Source organism: Dermacentor silvarum, chromosome 7 (genome assembly GCF_013339745.2).
Source record: "Dermacentor silvarum isolate Dsil-2018 chromosome 7, BIME_Dsil_1.4, whole genome shotgun sequence".
Classification (NCBI taxonomy): Eukaryota; Metazoa; Arthropoda; class Arachnida; order Ixodida; family Ixodidae; genus Dermacentor; species Dermacentor silvarum.
Window position 1 is genome coordinate 101767785 of NC_051160.1, and position 18520 is coordinate 101786304.

Here is an 18520-nt window from a genome sequence, read left to right on the forward strand (position 1 = left end):
TGATAAAGCTATGGAGGGTGTGCTGACGCACAGCTTCTCACATTTCAAAATGGCATTCATTGAAGACCGCAGCGATGGCCTAGCGGTCGAGCATCCGCCTCGTATGCGGGAGGTACCGAGTTCAAATCCCAGTGCCGCCGGGAACCCACCGGTTTTTCTAATGGGTAGAGATGTCCCCTGGCCTGGTGCTCGGCTGTCGTGGGGGTTCACATCTCGAAAGAGGGCCCCATAGAAATGTCAGGACTTGTCTCTGGGCGCCTCTTGTCCAACCACAGACGGCCTTGTGGACGAGCATCCGCCGCGGCTGTGGGAGGCAAGTGCTGCCGCCGGGTACCTACCGGTAAAATAGGTACAAGCGCGGTCCCGGCCTGGTGCTCGGCCATTATGGGACCTCAACGCTTGGAAGGGGTGTTTGACCTCAACCCGAAGGCGCCCCCACCTCAATAGGTGCTTGGGGCGCCACATGGGAAATGACCACCATGGGAGCGGCCCAGACATCACTTGTTTTCCGTGCTCACGTTGGTTTCGACCGGAATTCAGGGCGCAGGCTCCTTTCCCAAGTGCATCACCCCTGAAGAAAGCCGAACGCTAGGCCGGGGCACGCTTGTACCCATTTGAACCAGTGGGTGCCCGGCGGCTGGTGGGAATCGAACCCATAGCCTCCCGCAGCCATTCAATTGTCTTAATTACGTGACGGACATATTTAATTTTGCAGCAATTAAATTTTGAAAAATCCCAAGCTGCAACGCGACAACGGCGGACTGCGGGCATACCGTAAGTGACGTCGTTTTCTCCTTCGCAGCCGAACGTGTGTGTAACCTCATTAAGAAACCTAAAGAGGCAACCAATAATTGAGAAAGACTTCAATGTACCATCGGGATTAACCCAGTGATAAACACCGGGGTCGCACGTTTCAGCTTCGCTGGTTAACCGTCTGCACGGTGTGCTTGGGCGGTTATTTTTCGGGTTCTTCACCTCGCGTTTCGGCGCGCTTCCCAGGGACCATGGCCCCTGTCCCCTTCCGGGCCCGGCCGTTCGTGCCTGCTGGCCGACATGATGACGCCGTCCACGTCTTCGGCCTCACTGGACGCCATTCTGAGCCCCCGACGCCAGCTGAGAAATCTGCAGCAAGAACCCCAGGAGCAGCTCGCCGTCATCGCCTTGGCATCGACCGCCGCGGCCCCAATCTCGCCGCCGCGGCTGGCTCTGCCTCCGCCGATGCCGCCCGCGCTTCCTGTCTTCACGTTCGGCCAGCCACAGCGCTCGAACACGTCGTTCCAGGTATACGTCCGAATGGAGCAGTCGCGGAAATGCTCCAGCATATGTGTATACCGTCGAAGCGACGCGTTGATTTGGGCTATTCGTACTATATATTATTTGTGTAATAGAGCGTGGCTGGAACAGGACGAGGGGTACACTCAGATGCCTGGCCTCCGGAAAATAAATCATCACTTTTGTTGAAGCTACGCTGTAAATATTTTTACACCCTTAAGGGTGTTTGTTTGTCACACGGGTGACACTATACCGTTAGGGCCTTACAAAAGTTTATAGAGGACGACAACTGGCGATCTAGCTAGACTTGGGATGACAAAAGACGTAGTTGAAACTCTTATCTCACTGACCGCCTTGCGCGCATAGAAATATCCCACAGGAGTTTCGCAGGGATAGATATGAAACTTTATTTAATACATTTTTTTATGTCGCCTGTCACAGCTGTCCTCATTTTGACTTGCAAGAAAAAGTCGGCAAACGAGATGCCATTATCGGTTCCCACCAACAATTAGACCTCACCCCTCAAACGTGGGGGTGTTAGCCATGGGACAACCGAACACCATATATACCTACAAAGGCGTAAAGATGTTTATAGCGTACTTGTAAAATGTGTGGAGTACATGAAGAAGTGAACAGCATACCGAAATAAATCCAGTCTCCAGTGACCTCTTCATTGCATTATAAGTCATGATTGGGAACGGCACTTGTGAGCCCCGGACAACTCGATACCTTTAGACACACGCACGTCACCTGAAGCATCCTACATCATCGCTGTCATTGATGCCCATCAAAGAAGCGTCATGTTATCGGCGCGGTGCAGTCACCGTCTCTGCCATGGCGTCATCGTCGTGTTCATCGGTCGTCATCGTGTCAAGGCTGTTTACAAGCTGCTGCTATTTATTTATTTATTTATTTATTTATTTATTTATTTATTTATTTATTTATTTATTGATACCTCAAATGACCCTGGTATGGGGTATTACATGAGGGGTGGGTTACATTTGTACGAGTTCTTCGATGAATGACTTGAAGTGGCACGGGTCGGAGTGGTGCGCAGCGTCGGTGGGCAGATGATTCCAGTCATTCGCTGTTCGAATGAAGAATGAGTTGAGGTGCGCAGTAGTGCGCGCAGGTGGTGGGTATACAGCTTTAGAGTGACTGTTGCGGAGCGAAAGGCGATGAGCAGGTACGATAATCGAGTGAGCAAGAGACGAGTGATAAAACTTGTGGTAGAGGGACAGGCGCGCTATTTTTCTGCGTGACACAAGACTGGGAAGATTAGCCGTATGTTTTAGATAAGTGACGCTAGAATAGTATGAATAATCTGAGAAGACAAATCTAATAGCACGGTTTTGAATAGACTCAAGAGATTTCTGTAGGTTAATCTGGTACGGGTCCCAAACTGCGCATGCGTATTCCAGCTTGGGACGAATGAACGTTTGGTACGTTAGCAATTTTACGTGAGGAGGGGTAAACTTAAGGTTACGCCGGACATAGCCAAGGACACGGTTAGCTTCATTTGTTATGCTTCCTATATGATGTGACCAGCTGAGGTCATTAGTCACTGTGATACCAAGGTACTTGTACGATAAAGATAATTCGGAGCCAAAAATGACGTACCTATGTGCTTGGTAGGAAGCTCGGCGGTGGAATGAGATCTGCGAAGTCTTCTTGATATTTAAACACATTAGCCAAGTTCTGCACCAGTTTTCAATAGTTAGTAAATCGTTTTGAAGGGAAATGTTATCGTGGAAGCTATGGATAGGACGGTAAAGGACACAATCGTCTGCGAAAAGTCGAATACAGGAGGAGATGTTTGTCGGTAGGTCATTGATGTAGATTAAAAAAAGTAATGGTCCGAGGACGGTGCCCTGAGGAACTCCGGATATAACAGGCGCTAATGAGGAAGTATGCCCATTAATACAGACGAACTGTTGCCTGTTGTGTAGGAAGTCGCACAGCCAGTCGAAGACAAAGGGGTTAAGATTTAGGTGTGAGAGCTTAAGGAATAGTCGTTTGTGTGGTACCTTGTCAAAGGCTTTCTCGAAGTCGAGGAACAGGGCGTCTATGGGAATATTGCGATCAATGCTTGAGCTGATGTCATGAGTAAATAATGCAAGCTGGGTCTCACAAGATAAACCTTTTTGAAAACCATGTTGCTGCGGGTGAAAGAAGTCAACAGAGATTAGAAACTTGGTTACATGCGAATAAATGACGTGCTCCATTAATTTTGAAGCCACACACGTTAATGAAATCGGTCGATAGCTATTATGTGATGACGAAGTACCTTTCTTTGGGACTGGGATGATCTTGCCCACCTTCCAGTCCTGTGGCACCACTCCTAATGACAGGGACTCTTGGAAAATGTGAGACAGGAATGACACTTGTACTATGCTTGGTATTTTTTAACACCTTGGAGTTAATTCCGTCGATGCCTGCAGAAGATGACAATTTAAGATTGTCAATGAGTTTGCTGATGCCGTGAGGGCTGACTTGTATATCGGGCATAGTAGGGTAACTAAATTCAGGAAAATTGGAAAATTGGGCAGTTCAAATTGGGCTATGTGAACCTGTGTGCGTAGCCTCGTAGAAAATAATGAGTTGATCCTACATAAGAGTTGCTTTAAGAGTGACGCGTTCACAGGACATTTACAAGCAATAGGCTAACAAAATTCGATTAGTTTACTAACGCCTCTGCGCCACGCGGAGGACGTGCGTGGTTGGGGTGGTTCGGAATGATTTTTTGGGCCGTGGACGCCGGTGCCAACGCCGACACCCACGCCGACGCCAGATTTTCTGCGACACGGGGCATTTACGCAATGGCGTTAATATGCGCCTGTGTGTGTCATCTAAAGTCCTCGTTCTCGCGATGCGCAGTCTTTCGGTGAAAAAACAGACGTATGCGCACTTTAGTGCTCAAAATTAGCGCCGACGGAAGCAGCAATAAGGCGCGCCTCCGCGAAGCTAAGAAAACTCATAAGCTCATCATTTGTTCCCGCCACAAGAGATATGCACAACCGTAGCTCGTGCCAGCACCTTCGACAACTTCTTCCTGCAACTGGCAGACGTGCTGGGTAGGACAATGCAACGTGTGTTATCGGAAAACTTAGAACGTTATAAACACACACGACGTATAGAAAAGGAACACACGCCACACCAAAGCGCGTGTGGTGTGTGTTACCTTTCTAGCGCGTGTGGTGTGTTTTACTTTTCTACGTCCTGTGTGTTTAGAGCGCTCTAAGTTTTCTAATAACGCATTACCAAAACTAGCCCACCTATCCATCCTATTGTGTGTTATCGGTTCTCGCGGAAATGTCAGGTGACTGAGAGTTCCAGCCTGATGTCTAAGCATACCTGTTACTACACATCAGAGCGATATAGGAACAGGTAACCTGCAAAAGCTGTGCTTGTTGGGACGCGTTGTGACGCTACGTCAAGTAAAACGTGCACGACTCCTACATATGCTAACATATGCGCCACCATGCCTTCCTTATTTGCTGGTACGAAGGTCCCGGCAGCTATGCGACCTTCCTAAAGCCATCTGCTATTTTTTACACTTCCATGAATGCGTCTGCGTTATATACTATAGTAGGATAGAACTTAAGAAGGCAGGAGAGGCCCCGCGCAGATGAGCGAAGCGCGGCAGGTGATTGACTCCACGACTAAAGAAATAGTCCCACTGACGTGACTCGGCCCAGTTCGAAGCGCGGTCTGCCACGTTCTCCATCCGGCTCATGACGTCAGTCTAGAGAGCGCGCTCATTGGTGGAGGCTCGTGTGCATCCGCATTTGTGGGGCAAATGCCGCTGCCTTCTAAAGTTGTACCCGACCATAGAATGTGTCTAGCACGTTGCGGTAGCACACAGCGTGTGGGATGTCGCCATTAATGTCGCCTCAGTCTGCGTTAGAGCGCCTTCGTTGCATCTGCATGCATCTCCGGCCGCCATAATGGTGAAAAAAAAAAAAAAAAAATCATGCGGATCTCACGCGCTGTTGGAGTCGACGTATAATCGAAGCTTTCTGTGCTGTATAGCTTTGATTGACCGTACTTAGTGGTGATGTTGACGGCGAATGTTTAATTTATTCAACGGTTGTTCCGCTATACGAGAGTGGTGAGTTGATGGTAAATGTTACCTTGCGTGCAGCACTTCTGTTTGCGTGGTAGGCGGAACGCACAGCGAGACGACGTGTTTCCTTGAGGCGTTGTTGTGCGCCATTGTTCATAACTTCCGTCAAGGTTAGTATTGTCATTCCCTGACACGGCACATTGCATCGTGGTAAGATGTATTAAACTTTAATAGAATTATGGGGCTGTATGCGCCAAACCCACAATCGGAATATGAGGCACGCCGTAGTGTCAGACTATATACGGTTTAATTTTGACCCCCTGGGGTCAATGACCCCCTGGGGCCCACGAGAACCTAAATTTGAGTACGCGAGCGTTTTTGTATTTCGCCCCCGTCGAAATGCAAATATCCGCATAAGTTTTCTTGTGTTTTTATCTTTTCTTTTGTCGCAGTTTCTTGTTTATTTTTGTTTAGTTCGATTATCGTTAAACAGGCAGAGAAATCCTGGCTCATCAGTCGGAGTTGGATGATTTTTGCAGGACGAATCGCTCTACGTGTTTATCTGATTATAAAATTTTCACCAAGTAACGTTGTAAATAATTTCACCAGGCCGTACGCGCTAAAATACGGCGATGATGTCGCATTACGTTCGACAACCTCCCGCTTAGACAGCGTCACTTTCGTAATGCCAGTTCCCAAGATTACGACATTCCACGTAAAATTTTTGCACATGGCCTTTATGGAAGGTTACCTGCCGTGGTGTCCGAGGGCGCGGGATCGAATCCCGACCGTGGCAGCAGCATTTCGATAGGGGTGAAATTCAAAAACACCAGTGTATACCGTGCGTTTGGGTGCGCGTTAAAGATCCCTAGGGGGCAGTGGCGTAGCCAGGGGGGGGGGGGGTTAGGGGGGTTCAACCCCCCCCCCCGAAATTTTTTCCGCACCCCCCCCCCCCCCCCCCACTTACCCGCCCTTTGTTTTCGTCGCTTCGCGCTGACATAATTCATGAAACCGGTGCTACTATCATAATTTCATTCCTGGGCGCTTCCGTTTGGTTGGTAATTTACAGCGAATCATGTCTGCATATGGAAAAAACTGTCACGCTGTTTGACAAGGCTTTGACACTCTGTGAAGTTTTGGTTGGGCGATGTGGCGGCCGCATTGTGAAGCAACAAATGTGCAACAAATGAAGCAACAAATGCGGCAGCCGCATTTTAGATGATGGCGAAAACGCTCGAGGCCCGTTTACTTAGATTTAGGTGCACGTTAAAGACCCCAGGTGGTCGAAATCTCCGGTATACATTTCCGCCGCTTCCCGTCAGGTGCCGGTTAGGCCGCGCTCGCGCAGGATCTTAGGCTACGTTCACACTTGGTCTCGAAGCTGTAGGAAGCGGCAAAATCTTGCAAAAATCCGCCCGCCTAGGCGGCAAAACAGGCAGAAAAACAGGCTGCGAGCCAAATCAGTCTCGGGCCGATTTTTTCGCCATGGCGCAGTGGAAACGCGGCGGAAAGTCGTTCTGCTTCACTGCAAGCTACACTAGCATGTAAACAACCGGTCGTAAAATTGAACATGGCACCAGAAGTGTAGGCTGTAATGCTGATCGACGCGATCAAGAACCAGCCCTTGCTTTACGACAAGAGTGGCACTAAAACGTACTGTCAGCAATACTCGCGATAGTATTCAACGTCGCGCGACCGGAGGTGCGGCAACGAAGCCTTGGCGTGACCCAACTTCTCGCGCTTTTGCAAAGCCAGGCGAACCCACCACCGCCGTTTCTGAGGTGTCCACGTCTTCCGTTTATTCATTGTCCATTTCTAGAAAACAAGTAGGTAGAAGTATAAAAGCCATTTCTTCTTCCACTTCTACGGCAGACAATAGTTAGGCAGATTCCTCGTTGGCGCTCCATAATTCTCCTCGCACGTGTACGGTATGTTGCAGAAGTCGCGGGGTGCTTTTCTCGTCGCGACGGTAGATTGGGAGCGTAGGTCTCACGTAGGACGCGCAGGCTTTGGCGAGCCCCAACACAAGGGCCAGCCCGGGTTTTAGCTGTGGTGTTCCCGTTGCCCCTTTGGTGTCCTGGAGGCGCCGACAATACGAAATGATGAAATGTTATTACAACTTGTAAATAAAAGCTATTAAAAAATATTCTCACGCCTAGGCACCAACCTGTGACTCAGCGCCACCGCGCCCGTGTGCGGAGAATTACGGAACGCCAACGAGGAATTTAGCGAAGGTAGCAGATGACACGCGAAGTTGCGTAAAATGATCCCTTTTGATGGCGGTACGTGGGTCAAAGAATGAACATACCGCTCGACATAATGCGATAATGAGCGCCACCACGCCGACAAACGTACGCAGACGAGATGGATCTGGACGAAAACGGCAGCGGCGGCCGCGGCGGTAGCAAAACAAATGTGAACAACTTGGACAGGCGCGGAAAAAAATTTCCGGCCGCTTTGGCCTTTCCGCCCGTTTGCCGCTTCCCAAGTGTGAACGTAAGGCTTAGTCTGCGCGAGAAACGTCTCTTGTTTGCGATTGCGCCCCTACGGAAGGCTGGTAATTACTGTTGTGTTGTTGAATCACAAACCAGCAATTACGGAAGGCTGGTGTTGCTGTTTCAGTTGTGGAATCCCAAACCAGCAATGTACACACGAAACAGACAGCCGACAAGCATGAATTACTGCTGTGCGCAGTACAGCGTAAATAAACTCTTGTTGCAGGCGCTGACAGTTCTCGTCGGAGTTCACGCGTCCTGAGAAATTATGTGCACTATGTGCTAAAAAATACCGGAGTTCTTTCCTGCATCACTAGTACACCAATAAGTCGAGATTCTGTGAGGTACAAAGCCGCTTCCTGTTTGCACCGGCGTAAGTGAAGCAGAAATGAATTGCACGCACTTCTTAAAATGCGTACACGTGCCATATCTATGCTGTGCGGTGAAATATTCTGTACAATTCTGAATCTGTTTACGTAAAGGCAAATGACGGCTGCACGCTCGCACACAGCGGAAGACACAGCGGCCCATGCACTTGCCGCGGGAAATGCAACCCTCTCGTATGAGGGAGCAGGGCGTAGAAAGCTTCGAAAAAAAAAAAAAAAAAAACCTTACGCGTTTTTGCGCGTATTTAAGTTTTCTAGCGCGAAGACGCAGCGAACAAGCTATTGCTATGGGAGTAGGTATAGCCTGGTCACACGTGCATTTTCACGCGTATAGCCGTCCTTGACTTGTGAAACGCACTTCGCCCCGAGGAGAACGACGCCATCTACGCTTAACGGAAATTAACAATTAATGATGTCTTCTCCGATCGCACGGGTCGTCTCAATGATGCGTTTTCGAAGACTGGTCCATTCAGTGGCGCGATGAGAGACCGTTGCTCCAAACGCCCATTGTACCTGTCGTACTTACTGTATTTACTGAGCTTACGTTACGTTTTACTTAATTTCTTCACAAGCACACGCACAAGCACACGGGGGGGGGGGGGGGGGGGGGAGCATGTCTTTGATATACATGTATAGAGTGTGCTTAAACTACCGACATTTATTATCGATCACGTGACCTAGAGGAAAGCAGAAGCTTGCCCCCCCCCCCCCCCCCTTAGTCGGGCCGGTGAACCCCCCCCCGAAAAAAATTTCTGGCTACGCCCCTGCTAGGGGGTCAAAATTTCTCCGGAGTTTCCCACCACGGCGTGCCTCGTAATCATATCACGTTTTGGCAAGTAAAACCCTATAGAATTTCATTCTTTTTTCCTGGAAGGTTACCGGTAAAGACAAAACTGCAGCTGTCAGGCCGCGCAACAGGGTTCGCTCGGCACGTCGCGCTCAAGTGCTCGCTATTTTCCTTGCAGGATGTTTCGGAGGACCCGATTTTCCTGTTCACGGATCTCTTCGAAGACACTTCGGACGAGTCGGTCAACAACAACAACTTGGGCATCTCGAGACAGGGTATATACGCGGGGCAGTGTAGCAGTTTCCACTTACCGAATGAGCCTGCATGCGTGTGCGTCTGTTTCGAACATGAAAGCTAGGAAAGCTCACGCCCTCAACTCGCACGCGCACGCACACACCGCTGAGAATAAGCTTTGGTGAGGCGCCGACTGTGCTCCATAGTTTTCACGATGTACGCATGCAGATGCGAAACAGCGCCCCATCCATGTAGTCGCGCGTTAAATAAGCTGAATGAACACAGCAAGCGGGGCGAGTTGGTAACTGATATGTTCTTAGGGGTGGGCAGCACTACCCTGACGTAACGTCTACTTCATTTGTCCTATGCGTCAGGGTAGCGCTGCCCACCCCTAAGAACACGTTAAGTAAGGTTCATCATTCCAATGCAACCAGCGAACGTCTCGGAGAGAGAGATCGCATGGAACCGTCGTCAGTATATTAGCCATGGCGACTGGCGAAACACGCGTAGAACAAGTGAATCAAGCGGTGAGCATGCGAACAGACCTTTCAGCCATCTGTACCTTTCCTCTATACGGTGTTGAGTGCTTCCCGTTTTTCAGTTAGTCCGAAATGAATACCTTCTCTTTAGTCTCCTAGTAGCAGAGGTGCCGATGAAACAGTTCTCTGACGAGTCTTTTCACTCCCCGGAACTGAACTATAGGGTATATGCGAAATTCCGTACGCAGGCTTTCTCAGACAGCTAACTTGCCCTAACCAAGATGGCCGCATTCCAGGTATAGTAGCACTGTTAAAACTAAGACACGCGTTTTAAAGCTTGGATGGTGCGAGGGAGGGAAGGCAGCAGGAAATGTGTCAGCTGCCCGAATGTTGACACCTTAATTGCAATTATAACCCGAGGTCCGCCATCGACGTTATATCAAACTAGGTGCGGGGAGAACCGCACTTGCAGAATGTATGGAATTAAAGAAACAAAAACAACAAAAAAGAAGGTGCCTCCTCGCAACACTTTTGCCGAGCGTATCACATGTTTAATTACCAAACGATCCCCCTCACCCTCAAAAAAAAAAAAAGGAACTATAATAGCATTTAGGCAAAAGTTGGCGCGTCGGAGCCCTCACTTGGAATTTTCCTCTGCACACTATTTCAGGGCACTTTATATTTCTGTAAGCTCGATAACAAGTTTTCTAAATGCAATCGACTAATTAAAAAGGTGCAATAGGAAAATAACCGATACTATACAGTGGACATATGCATGATGTAAGCCACAATTAGCACACAGCCCTACATAATTTCTTTAGAAGTCGTGTAGATATTTAGCTGGTACCGCATGTGTAAAAGCATTAGCAGCACGGTGACTCTCTTGGGGTGACGAATGATAAAAAGCAAGATTTCTTCGCCAAATGTTGAATGAGAGCATGGAGGTGAAACCAGGCTCATTTCAAGACTTCATGCTAGTTTGTTTTCCTCCAGGTCCGGGCCTCGTCTCAAGTAGTGTCACAGTCCAAAATGGTACGCAATTTTTCAATGCATACTTTGTATTATCATAGCAAATCATATATGAAACGAACAAGAGTGCGAAAAACGGGAAATCTTGGTCACTGGTTTGTACGCATTTATGACTCAAAAGCATCGTGAAAAGAAAAATTTGGAGAACGCTTAAGCTTCGCCTTTAGGACTGGAACGCGATAGCATTTAAAGATCCCTGACTGTTGGTCAGGCTTCCCGGCAACTGCTGCTTTCTTTTTTTTCTGCACCTTCGCCTCGGCGCGCCGCTGCCGAGGAGGCGAGCGCCATCTGGATGATGTTTTTGCAAGGAACAACGACTGGGGCGCGCCGCTGTATTAACGGTAGAAATGCTGGAGAAAGAGTTTGTGTTTGAGTTCCCGCGTAACAGAATTGTGTTTTCTCGTATATTCAAATTACAATCCGACGCTATTATGCCTGTAGGTTGTGGTTAAGTCGTACTTTACGATTTTTTGACGCATTTTACTTTGAGAAACTCAGTTAGTTCACCAGCGCCCCTGCGCCACGTGGATGGCCTGCGTGGTCGGGGCGGTTCGGGATGATTTTCTTGGCCGCCAACGCCGAGACCGACGCCGATGCCGGATTTCCTGCGACACGGCGACCTTAACGCCATCGCGTTGAAGTTACGACTAATGTAATGCGGCTACTGCACCACTTCCTTAACTACTACTCCGACTACCTTAATTGTTCATTGACTGTGCGCGGCCGCTGTTCCCTGTGAATTGTGGCTTTACACAAGGCCACCTATGGACGGAGGCGCGAAGCAGACTGGCAGCGCCATCTGGCTTCAGTAGGGCGAACTGGTCGCCGCATTAAAGCACCTGTCATCCCGACAAGTTCGAGTGAGGCATGATGATGTTATATCGCGTGCGACGTTTGCTGGGGCACTCTGCTGCAGGCTACATCTTTATATTTTGGCTCCATGCCCGTGCGTTTTGTACGTCTTGGATGTTTGACGCGGTTGATCGAGTTCTTCTACTCGAGTTTTGTCGAGACCGCACGAGTCGGCCATGTTTTACAGCATTCGCGGAGAGCGTTCTGCTACAATGAACGGAAAGCTACGGAGGCAAACCACGCACAAGTATACTAGAGCGCTCCTGAAAGCAGTCCCACATTCTCGTCCGCATTAGTTTATGCTGGGAAAGAGATAACGAACGCGTGCTATTTACAACAGCAAAGTAATACAAAACATATATAGCCTGACTTTGTAAATTTGACTTATCTTTCTCTTTATCTCCACCGCGTTTGGACAAATGTGTAACCGTCGCACGTGCCCACGTGGAAGCTACGCTGATTAGGTATATGTTGGAAGAAACGAAAAGCCCTCTCAAACGCTGCCGGACTCCTTGGCACAGCAGGAGCTCTGCCCCCGTCGCTCTCCCTTCATTGTCGCAGAAAGTTGTCCGCGAGTATTGAATGTCAGAAATGTTCTCGTGCAGTATAATTGTGCGCATTAGGTACGTTAATTTTGTCGACATCGTCAAAATATTAATTACCAAAATTCGCTGTCCATGGAACTTGTCCTGCGACGGCGAGGTTCGTCCTTATGTCACTAATCACGTGTGTTCTTATCACTATACTCATCATTCATTCCTCTGTCACGAACTATTGCATGTTTGCTGTCCTGGTACCCGTTCTGTCGTTATAAAGGCCCTTTGATTGCTTTTGTGCATCGCATATATGTCCGTTAATAGCTTTCTCGTTGCACTTATATTTCGACGTATAATATAACGTTATGAACTGGCATGTGTTCTCTTTGTGGCTTGTGTTATTTTTTAACGTGACACCTGTAATTTTTCTTACCTTCGACCTTCGCGATGTCCTCATGTTCTCTTGTGCATAAATTTAGATATACCGGATGTTTCCTCAAAGACCCCCCAAAAACATCTGACGGCCGTTCAGCAGAGATAAAATATTTATCTCCCCGGCCAACACGTTATACAGAAATTCAGTGTGCGTCAGCCACAAATTTGTTGAAGTGAAATTCAACTATTAAAATTGAACTATTAACATTGGGAGTACACGTTGTGATTTCCACATGTGATCCAACCATTACTGGTAGCGTGTTCACAGACTTAACAACGCCGACATTAGCACTGCGTGGTCAAGAGACATACGATTTCAAGATGGTTTTCGAATGCTTAGTGGTTGCCACTTCGTAATTTCGTGAGAAAAAAAAAACACTTCGTTACATAACGAGTGGTTTTTCTTCTTTTTTGTCTATATGAAACCCATTTGGGTTTCATGGAACGCAGATTACGAGGATTACGTTGACAAATATCCGAAAAACCAATGCTTGTGACAGGCTTTCTATAGCAAATGTCCAATGCCAGGAGAACGAACGATCTTCAATTCCGCAACTACAGCATGTGCCATTAGGTTAATACTTAAAAAGCTAATAATGGTATCTGAATAATCAGTTCACTACTGGTTACCCTACAGCTTGAGATGGCCGCCAGCGCGAACAACGTGCTATCGGAAAATTGGATACCTGCGTTGGTTACTCGTACAGTAATTACAGTAATGCTTCGTGAACTCGAAGTAGTAAAAACTGGGAAAAAAAATTCGAGATAGGCGGAGTTTCGAGGTAGCCGAATTCACTAGAATATAAGCATAACCACCGCGTAAAGCCAACATGACGCCTTTCCAATATGGCGAAAGATCTCTTTGGAAAGCGGCATGCCGTGCGTTGCGCTTAAACGCCGCGGTAAGGCGCCCGCCACCGCCCTGCTTAGTAACGTGACCACCGCCAGCGCAGCCACGCACAGCAGCTGCCTTCGAGCAGCGGGCATCGAGGCACTGCCGTGCGTGGCTTGCGCGTTTACAAGTGGCGGCGCGTTCACCTCTGGCCGACTTATGGCCGATGCTACTCTTTCTCGCGTTCGTTGCGCGCGTCGGCGGTCGTAGCGACGCTCCGCCCCCGTAATCAGTGGGATCAGCCCGGCCGAGAACTGTAGTCGAGGGTGAAGTAGAATCAAGCAAAAGGCATTGGGACAAAATTGCAAGCCTAAGCCGGTATTTTGTAGCCATGCGTTATGCTTTATTCTATGCTGTAGTCTTATCACCCAGCGCTCACGGCCGGCTGATCTCGTTGATAACGTGAGCGGACCGTCGCTCTGACCGCTGACCAAGCGCGAAAAGCACGAAAAGGCATTATCATCGGAAAAGGCATCGCAACAAATTACCGGCCCTGGTTTCACTTTTTGGCGATACCACAGCTGTGCCAAAAAGTACCAATAAAAAAACGTTTTGGTACTGTCTTTTATTCAGCATTTTCGTGACGTCAAAATCACTGTTGCTTACGCCGGAGCATCCCCATTAGATCCTATGGCAGTCGGGCCAGGTATGTGTAGGCCTTGTGCTATCTAGGTGGCGTTGGTTGATACCGTGCCAGGGGAAAAATTCGACTTATCCGATAATTCGAGATATCAGAGTTCGAGTTAACGAGGGTTTACTGTACATTCTGCGTCACACTAAACACGCCAACTGATTCTCGAATCCTCTCCCACTTTTTTTCTTCACTTCACCAGCCGCTTCAACTGACACGGTGCCCTCGACGAGCACCGCGGCCAAGCGCTTCTCGTCCAACACCACGGTCGCCTCGGACGTGGCCTCGACGTCGAGGGACCAGCAGCTGGACCAGCAGGAAACGCAGGACCAACACGACCAGCAAGATCAACGTGACCTGCAGGAACAGCACGACCGGAAGGAACAGCTTGACCAGCAGGAACCGCATGACCAGCAGCAGCCACTGCAGGACCAGCAGGTCTCTTCGACGACCTCTGACCCCAATTCGGAAAGCAAGGGGACCAGGAGTCGCAGTCCTCTGCACGACGAGCCCGATTTGTACGAGCCAAAGTACAGCATGTCCTCTTCGTCCCTGGACTGATTCGGATACGGCGAGAGAGTGGCCCTTCTACACGACGCGCATCGGATCTTCTACGTTCTCGGCTATATGTCCTGCACTATCGCAATGAGCTGTCGAAGCACTTCATCAGTACACGACCGCGACGTCTGATGCACACCACTCACGTCGTCTTAAACCTTTAGCGAAGGTTTATCCACACCATCCCGGAGCTTTAGATGTTTGAGTGCAACGTGAACTTTCGCATTCTTGTCGTACGGTGCGTCGAACAACGCGTTTTGCGCTTTGATCCCCGGAGCGTATAAAGCAACAGCCGTTACATTTCGCATATAGCTCACGTATAAGCGCTGACGCTGTGAACGTCTAGCAAAACATAGCGCTGCACAGGTTGTTCAGAAACGTCTTCTCTCAGGTGCTCGCGTTTCAAGACCAGCTCGTCACCGCAAGAAGACAATATGCGAAGGAGACGGTCATCTGCAGAAGCTATAGTCATCGCGGTGAACATTCTGAGCTCAAGTGACAAGCATATCGGTTTCAGTGGTTTCGAAATATCGCCGCCTGAACTGTACGTCTTGTCTTTTGCGCGATTGATTATAGCGCAGTGGACATGACTCGTGGGTTGTCTAACGCAAATTTCAGTATCATATCTCACGCGCGGCATCTTGGCTACTAAATTACGAGCTTCCCTGGTGAAGTTCTTGTTTTGTTTTGCTTACGTGGGCAAATCGCGCAGTGTGTTTGCAATCGGGGGTTTACCACGCGGCCTTCCGCGCGATAAGCTGGAGAAGTCGGGGCTAGCTTGTCACATGGGCACTTTTAAAAATGTTTTTAACCAGACGACCCTTATCTTTGACGAGGATGTATCTGAAACGAGAATGTGCGTTATCACACGGACCCATTAAATGAAGTTTATGTGAAACAAGCTTTAAGTAAAAGGATTTTACGGTTGTCTCTTGAAACTTCAAAGGAATCCTTTTGTTTACAGTGGGCAGACACTAGAGAAACATTATCTAAATTAAAAAGTGCAGCTTCTACCTACCAAAAATTAAGTTGCGGAGCAATATTTCTTAAGTGCTTAGAACATGCACCATGCATTGTGTGGTACTCATAGTCTCTGTTGTTGCTCTGTATATATAGCACGTACTGGGAGCAACAAGCGCTTCATGTCGCGCACCGAGAACGGTCGCCGTATAACGCCTACTCGGTCGCCCCATATTTACAGCGAGAGCTGTAATGGGCTCAGACTCCTAGTCGTTGTAATTGCCAGCCTATGACTGTCTCAGCAATATTGATGGGCTATGCGAGAAATGTAGCCTTATAAATAAAACGAGCACTGAAGATTTTCAGCGGGGCACTGCGGCGTATTATTGTCATTATAGTCTTCCGAAGCAAGTATATAATAGCAGGTTCTTAACGCCTACTAAATTTGGGGGGAGAGAAACTTTCTGAACGAGTCCGAGTCGTCGCTGCCGGAGTCCAGATGTCGTGGGGCCGAGTCTATTGGTCTGGACCCGTTAACGTGTTTTACAAGGACAACAGCCTATCCTGGCCTCTCCTATGTGCAAGGGATGTGGTGGTGTTGAATGATGTAAAACGGTGTGGAGAATATAGAGATCCGGGTCATTCCCTAGTAAGGTATGCAGTGCGTCTGTTGTACTTGGAAAATCGGTTGGCTCACAAAGCGATAGATTTCTTTAGCTATACGTCGGCAACTTAGGAGGGTTCGGCGATCTCGCACAATAGACATTGGCACATACACAGTGACACAAGTTGTCTTCTATAGTTTGGGCCACTAGGTACGGGCTGGCTGCAGTCTTGCCGAGCAGACAACATGGGCCCCTGGGTATATGTGCCTGAATAGCCGCCGACAACCTCCTATTTGTCGCAAGAGGGTGTATATATGTTACGGGTGCCCCTGTAAGGAGTTGCCCGCCTTTGGCTCCTGTACCTTTCGCGAACTGCACTCCGGAAAGAATATTCATTCCAATCGACAACTTGCCGCTGGCTGCTGTCTGGCCTGGAGGAAAAACTGGTTCACCGGTTATGTGCCACTGCGTTGGTGCCCAACGAACCACTTCGGCGCTGCATATGGGATAATGGTATGTGTCCATCCTTGGCCAATCTCCCAGAATGGATGTGCAAAGGTGACACATGGGGTGTGTTACCTTTGCCTTAAAAGTTATCAGCCCGTGCTACCTTAAACACGGGCTGATAACTTTTATATTTACCGAAATATTTAAAAATCGCCTGTTGCAGATAACGCAATTCTAGTCCTTGCGCAGGAATATTCAAAGAGGCCGAGGTTACTTGCACGAGAAATCGAAGACATATTCAACTAATTAAGAAAAAGACCACTAACTAACTTCTTAATTACTTTACGGCACATATTGCAATTTACGAATCGTAGCCGATGAGTTTCGCAGGGCGTATCCTATTTGGAATCGATGAATTATCCATAATGACACCAGTTTGGGGATATGCGCCATCAAACTTACCGTAAAGATGCACTGTTGTTCCACTTTTTATTTACCAAAACGCTCTTTTATGCACTGAAGCGCAAAAGTAACTGGAACGCCCATGTATTTCGTCTCCCATATTTTGGGAAACATCTCGAAACGAGTGCCATCCTCGAGATTAATTTTAAGTGAATACGTCTTGCAAGCTCCACGGCTGCACTTCGCAAATTGCAATATGTGCCGTAAAGTAAATAATTAGGAAGTTAATTATAGTGCAGTTTTAGTATTTAGTAGAACGTGTGTTTCGATTTCTCGTGCTAGTAAAGTCCGCCTCTTCGAATAATCCAACTCAAGGACATGAATTAGGCTACCTGCCACAGGCGATTTTTAAGTATACCGGAAAACATAAAAAAAAGGTCTCCTCGTATATAATACGCTAGCGCCCAATCCGCAACAGACACATCTGCGTCGAGTGCGGCTGCTTGATGGATAACCATTGCAATGAAGTTGCAGCCAGGAGGGATGTTGTCACGAAGTTTCAACTGCAGTGCAGTGATTGCATTGTGTCGTGGTATCATTCGGCATAATGGTTGGCGGGAAGGTTGCCGCTTCGTATATCCCTGCTGGTGTGCCCGTAATGTTTCGTGATTCACGGATGGCATGGTCCGGAATATGCAGCAGGTTACACTTTTGTACTTCTGCGTCGCAATAGGATACGTGAACACTTTTACAGTTGCGGATATACCGACCTGGTTGGTGTTTTTTTTTTGTTGTTTGAACCAACTTATTAAAGAGTCACTGTAGCTAGGTAGCGCTGTTTCACCATTCCGGGTCGTTTACCTAAGATGCTACAATGTTGCAGTAATTTCCCATTTAAAGTGGTTCACCATCGCTATGGCGGAATTGAAACTGGACAGCAGTGAAGTCGTACAGCGTAATGTGGTGCTAATTTTAGTGGGTACCAACTCATAGAAATCCGTCAACTTTGCGATCGGATTTTTCTTCGGTTTTGTGACCCAGCAATTTAGAGGCTGCGAAACTGACGATACCACTGCGCCGTAACACAAGCCACCGTCTCCTACAGGAAGAATATAACAGACGGCAATTGTCTGTACAGGACAAGGTATGCGGAGGCACTGGATTCATCCGGATGCTTTTCTTTCTTCCATTTCTTTCGCGTGGAACAAGCAGGTATATGCAGGAGCTATGAGGACAATAAAGAAGCGGTGGCAGATGGGAAGGTCACCTGATTCGTGGCCAATCCCCCATATTGGGTGCGAGCCACTCGTAGAGGAAAACAAACACACAGATGGGAAGGCAGAAGAGAGTACCGGTCAACAAAACCACGCAGGCACACATCGAGTCCCGCACAGCGCGCCGCCATTTTCACAACAGCTGATCTCCGGCGCCTGGACTCTGGCCAGGGGTCGTTT

The 18520-nt window shown here is 48.4% G+C and overlaps 1 protein-coding gene across 1 annotated transcript in view; it reads left to right on the forward strand.

Annotated features, from left to right (window-relative positions):
• The window catches only part of LOC125946904 (protein bunched, class 2/F/G isoform-like), a 28642-nt gene extending 12707 nt beyond the window's left edge, over positions 1-15935 (forward strand). Inside the window, exons 4-7 of the mRNA XM_049671084.1 lie at positions 1000-1281; positions 9185-9281; positions 10713-10751; positions 14297-15935. Of these exons, the coding sequence (XP_049527041.1) occupies positions 1000-1281; positions 9185-9281; positions 10713-10751; positions 14297-14655 (777 nt within the window). The 3' untranslated portion in view covers positions 14656-15935. The remainder of the gene's footprint in view (positions 1-999; positions 1282-9184; positions 9282-10712; positions 10752-14296) is intronic.
• The last annotated feature ends 2585 nt before the right edge of the window (positions 15936-18520 follow it).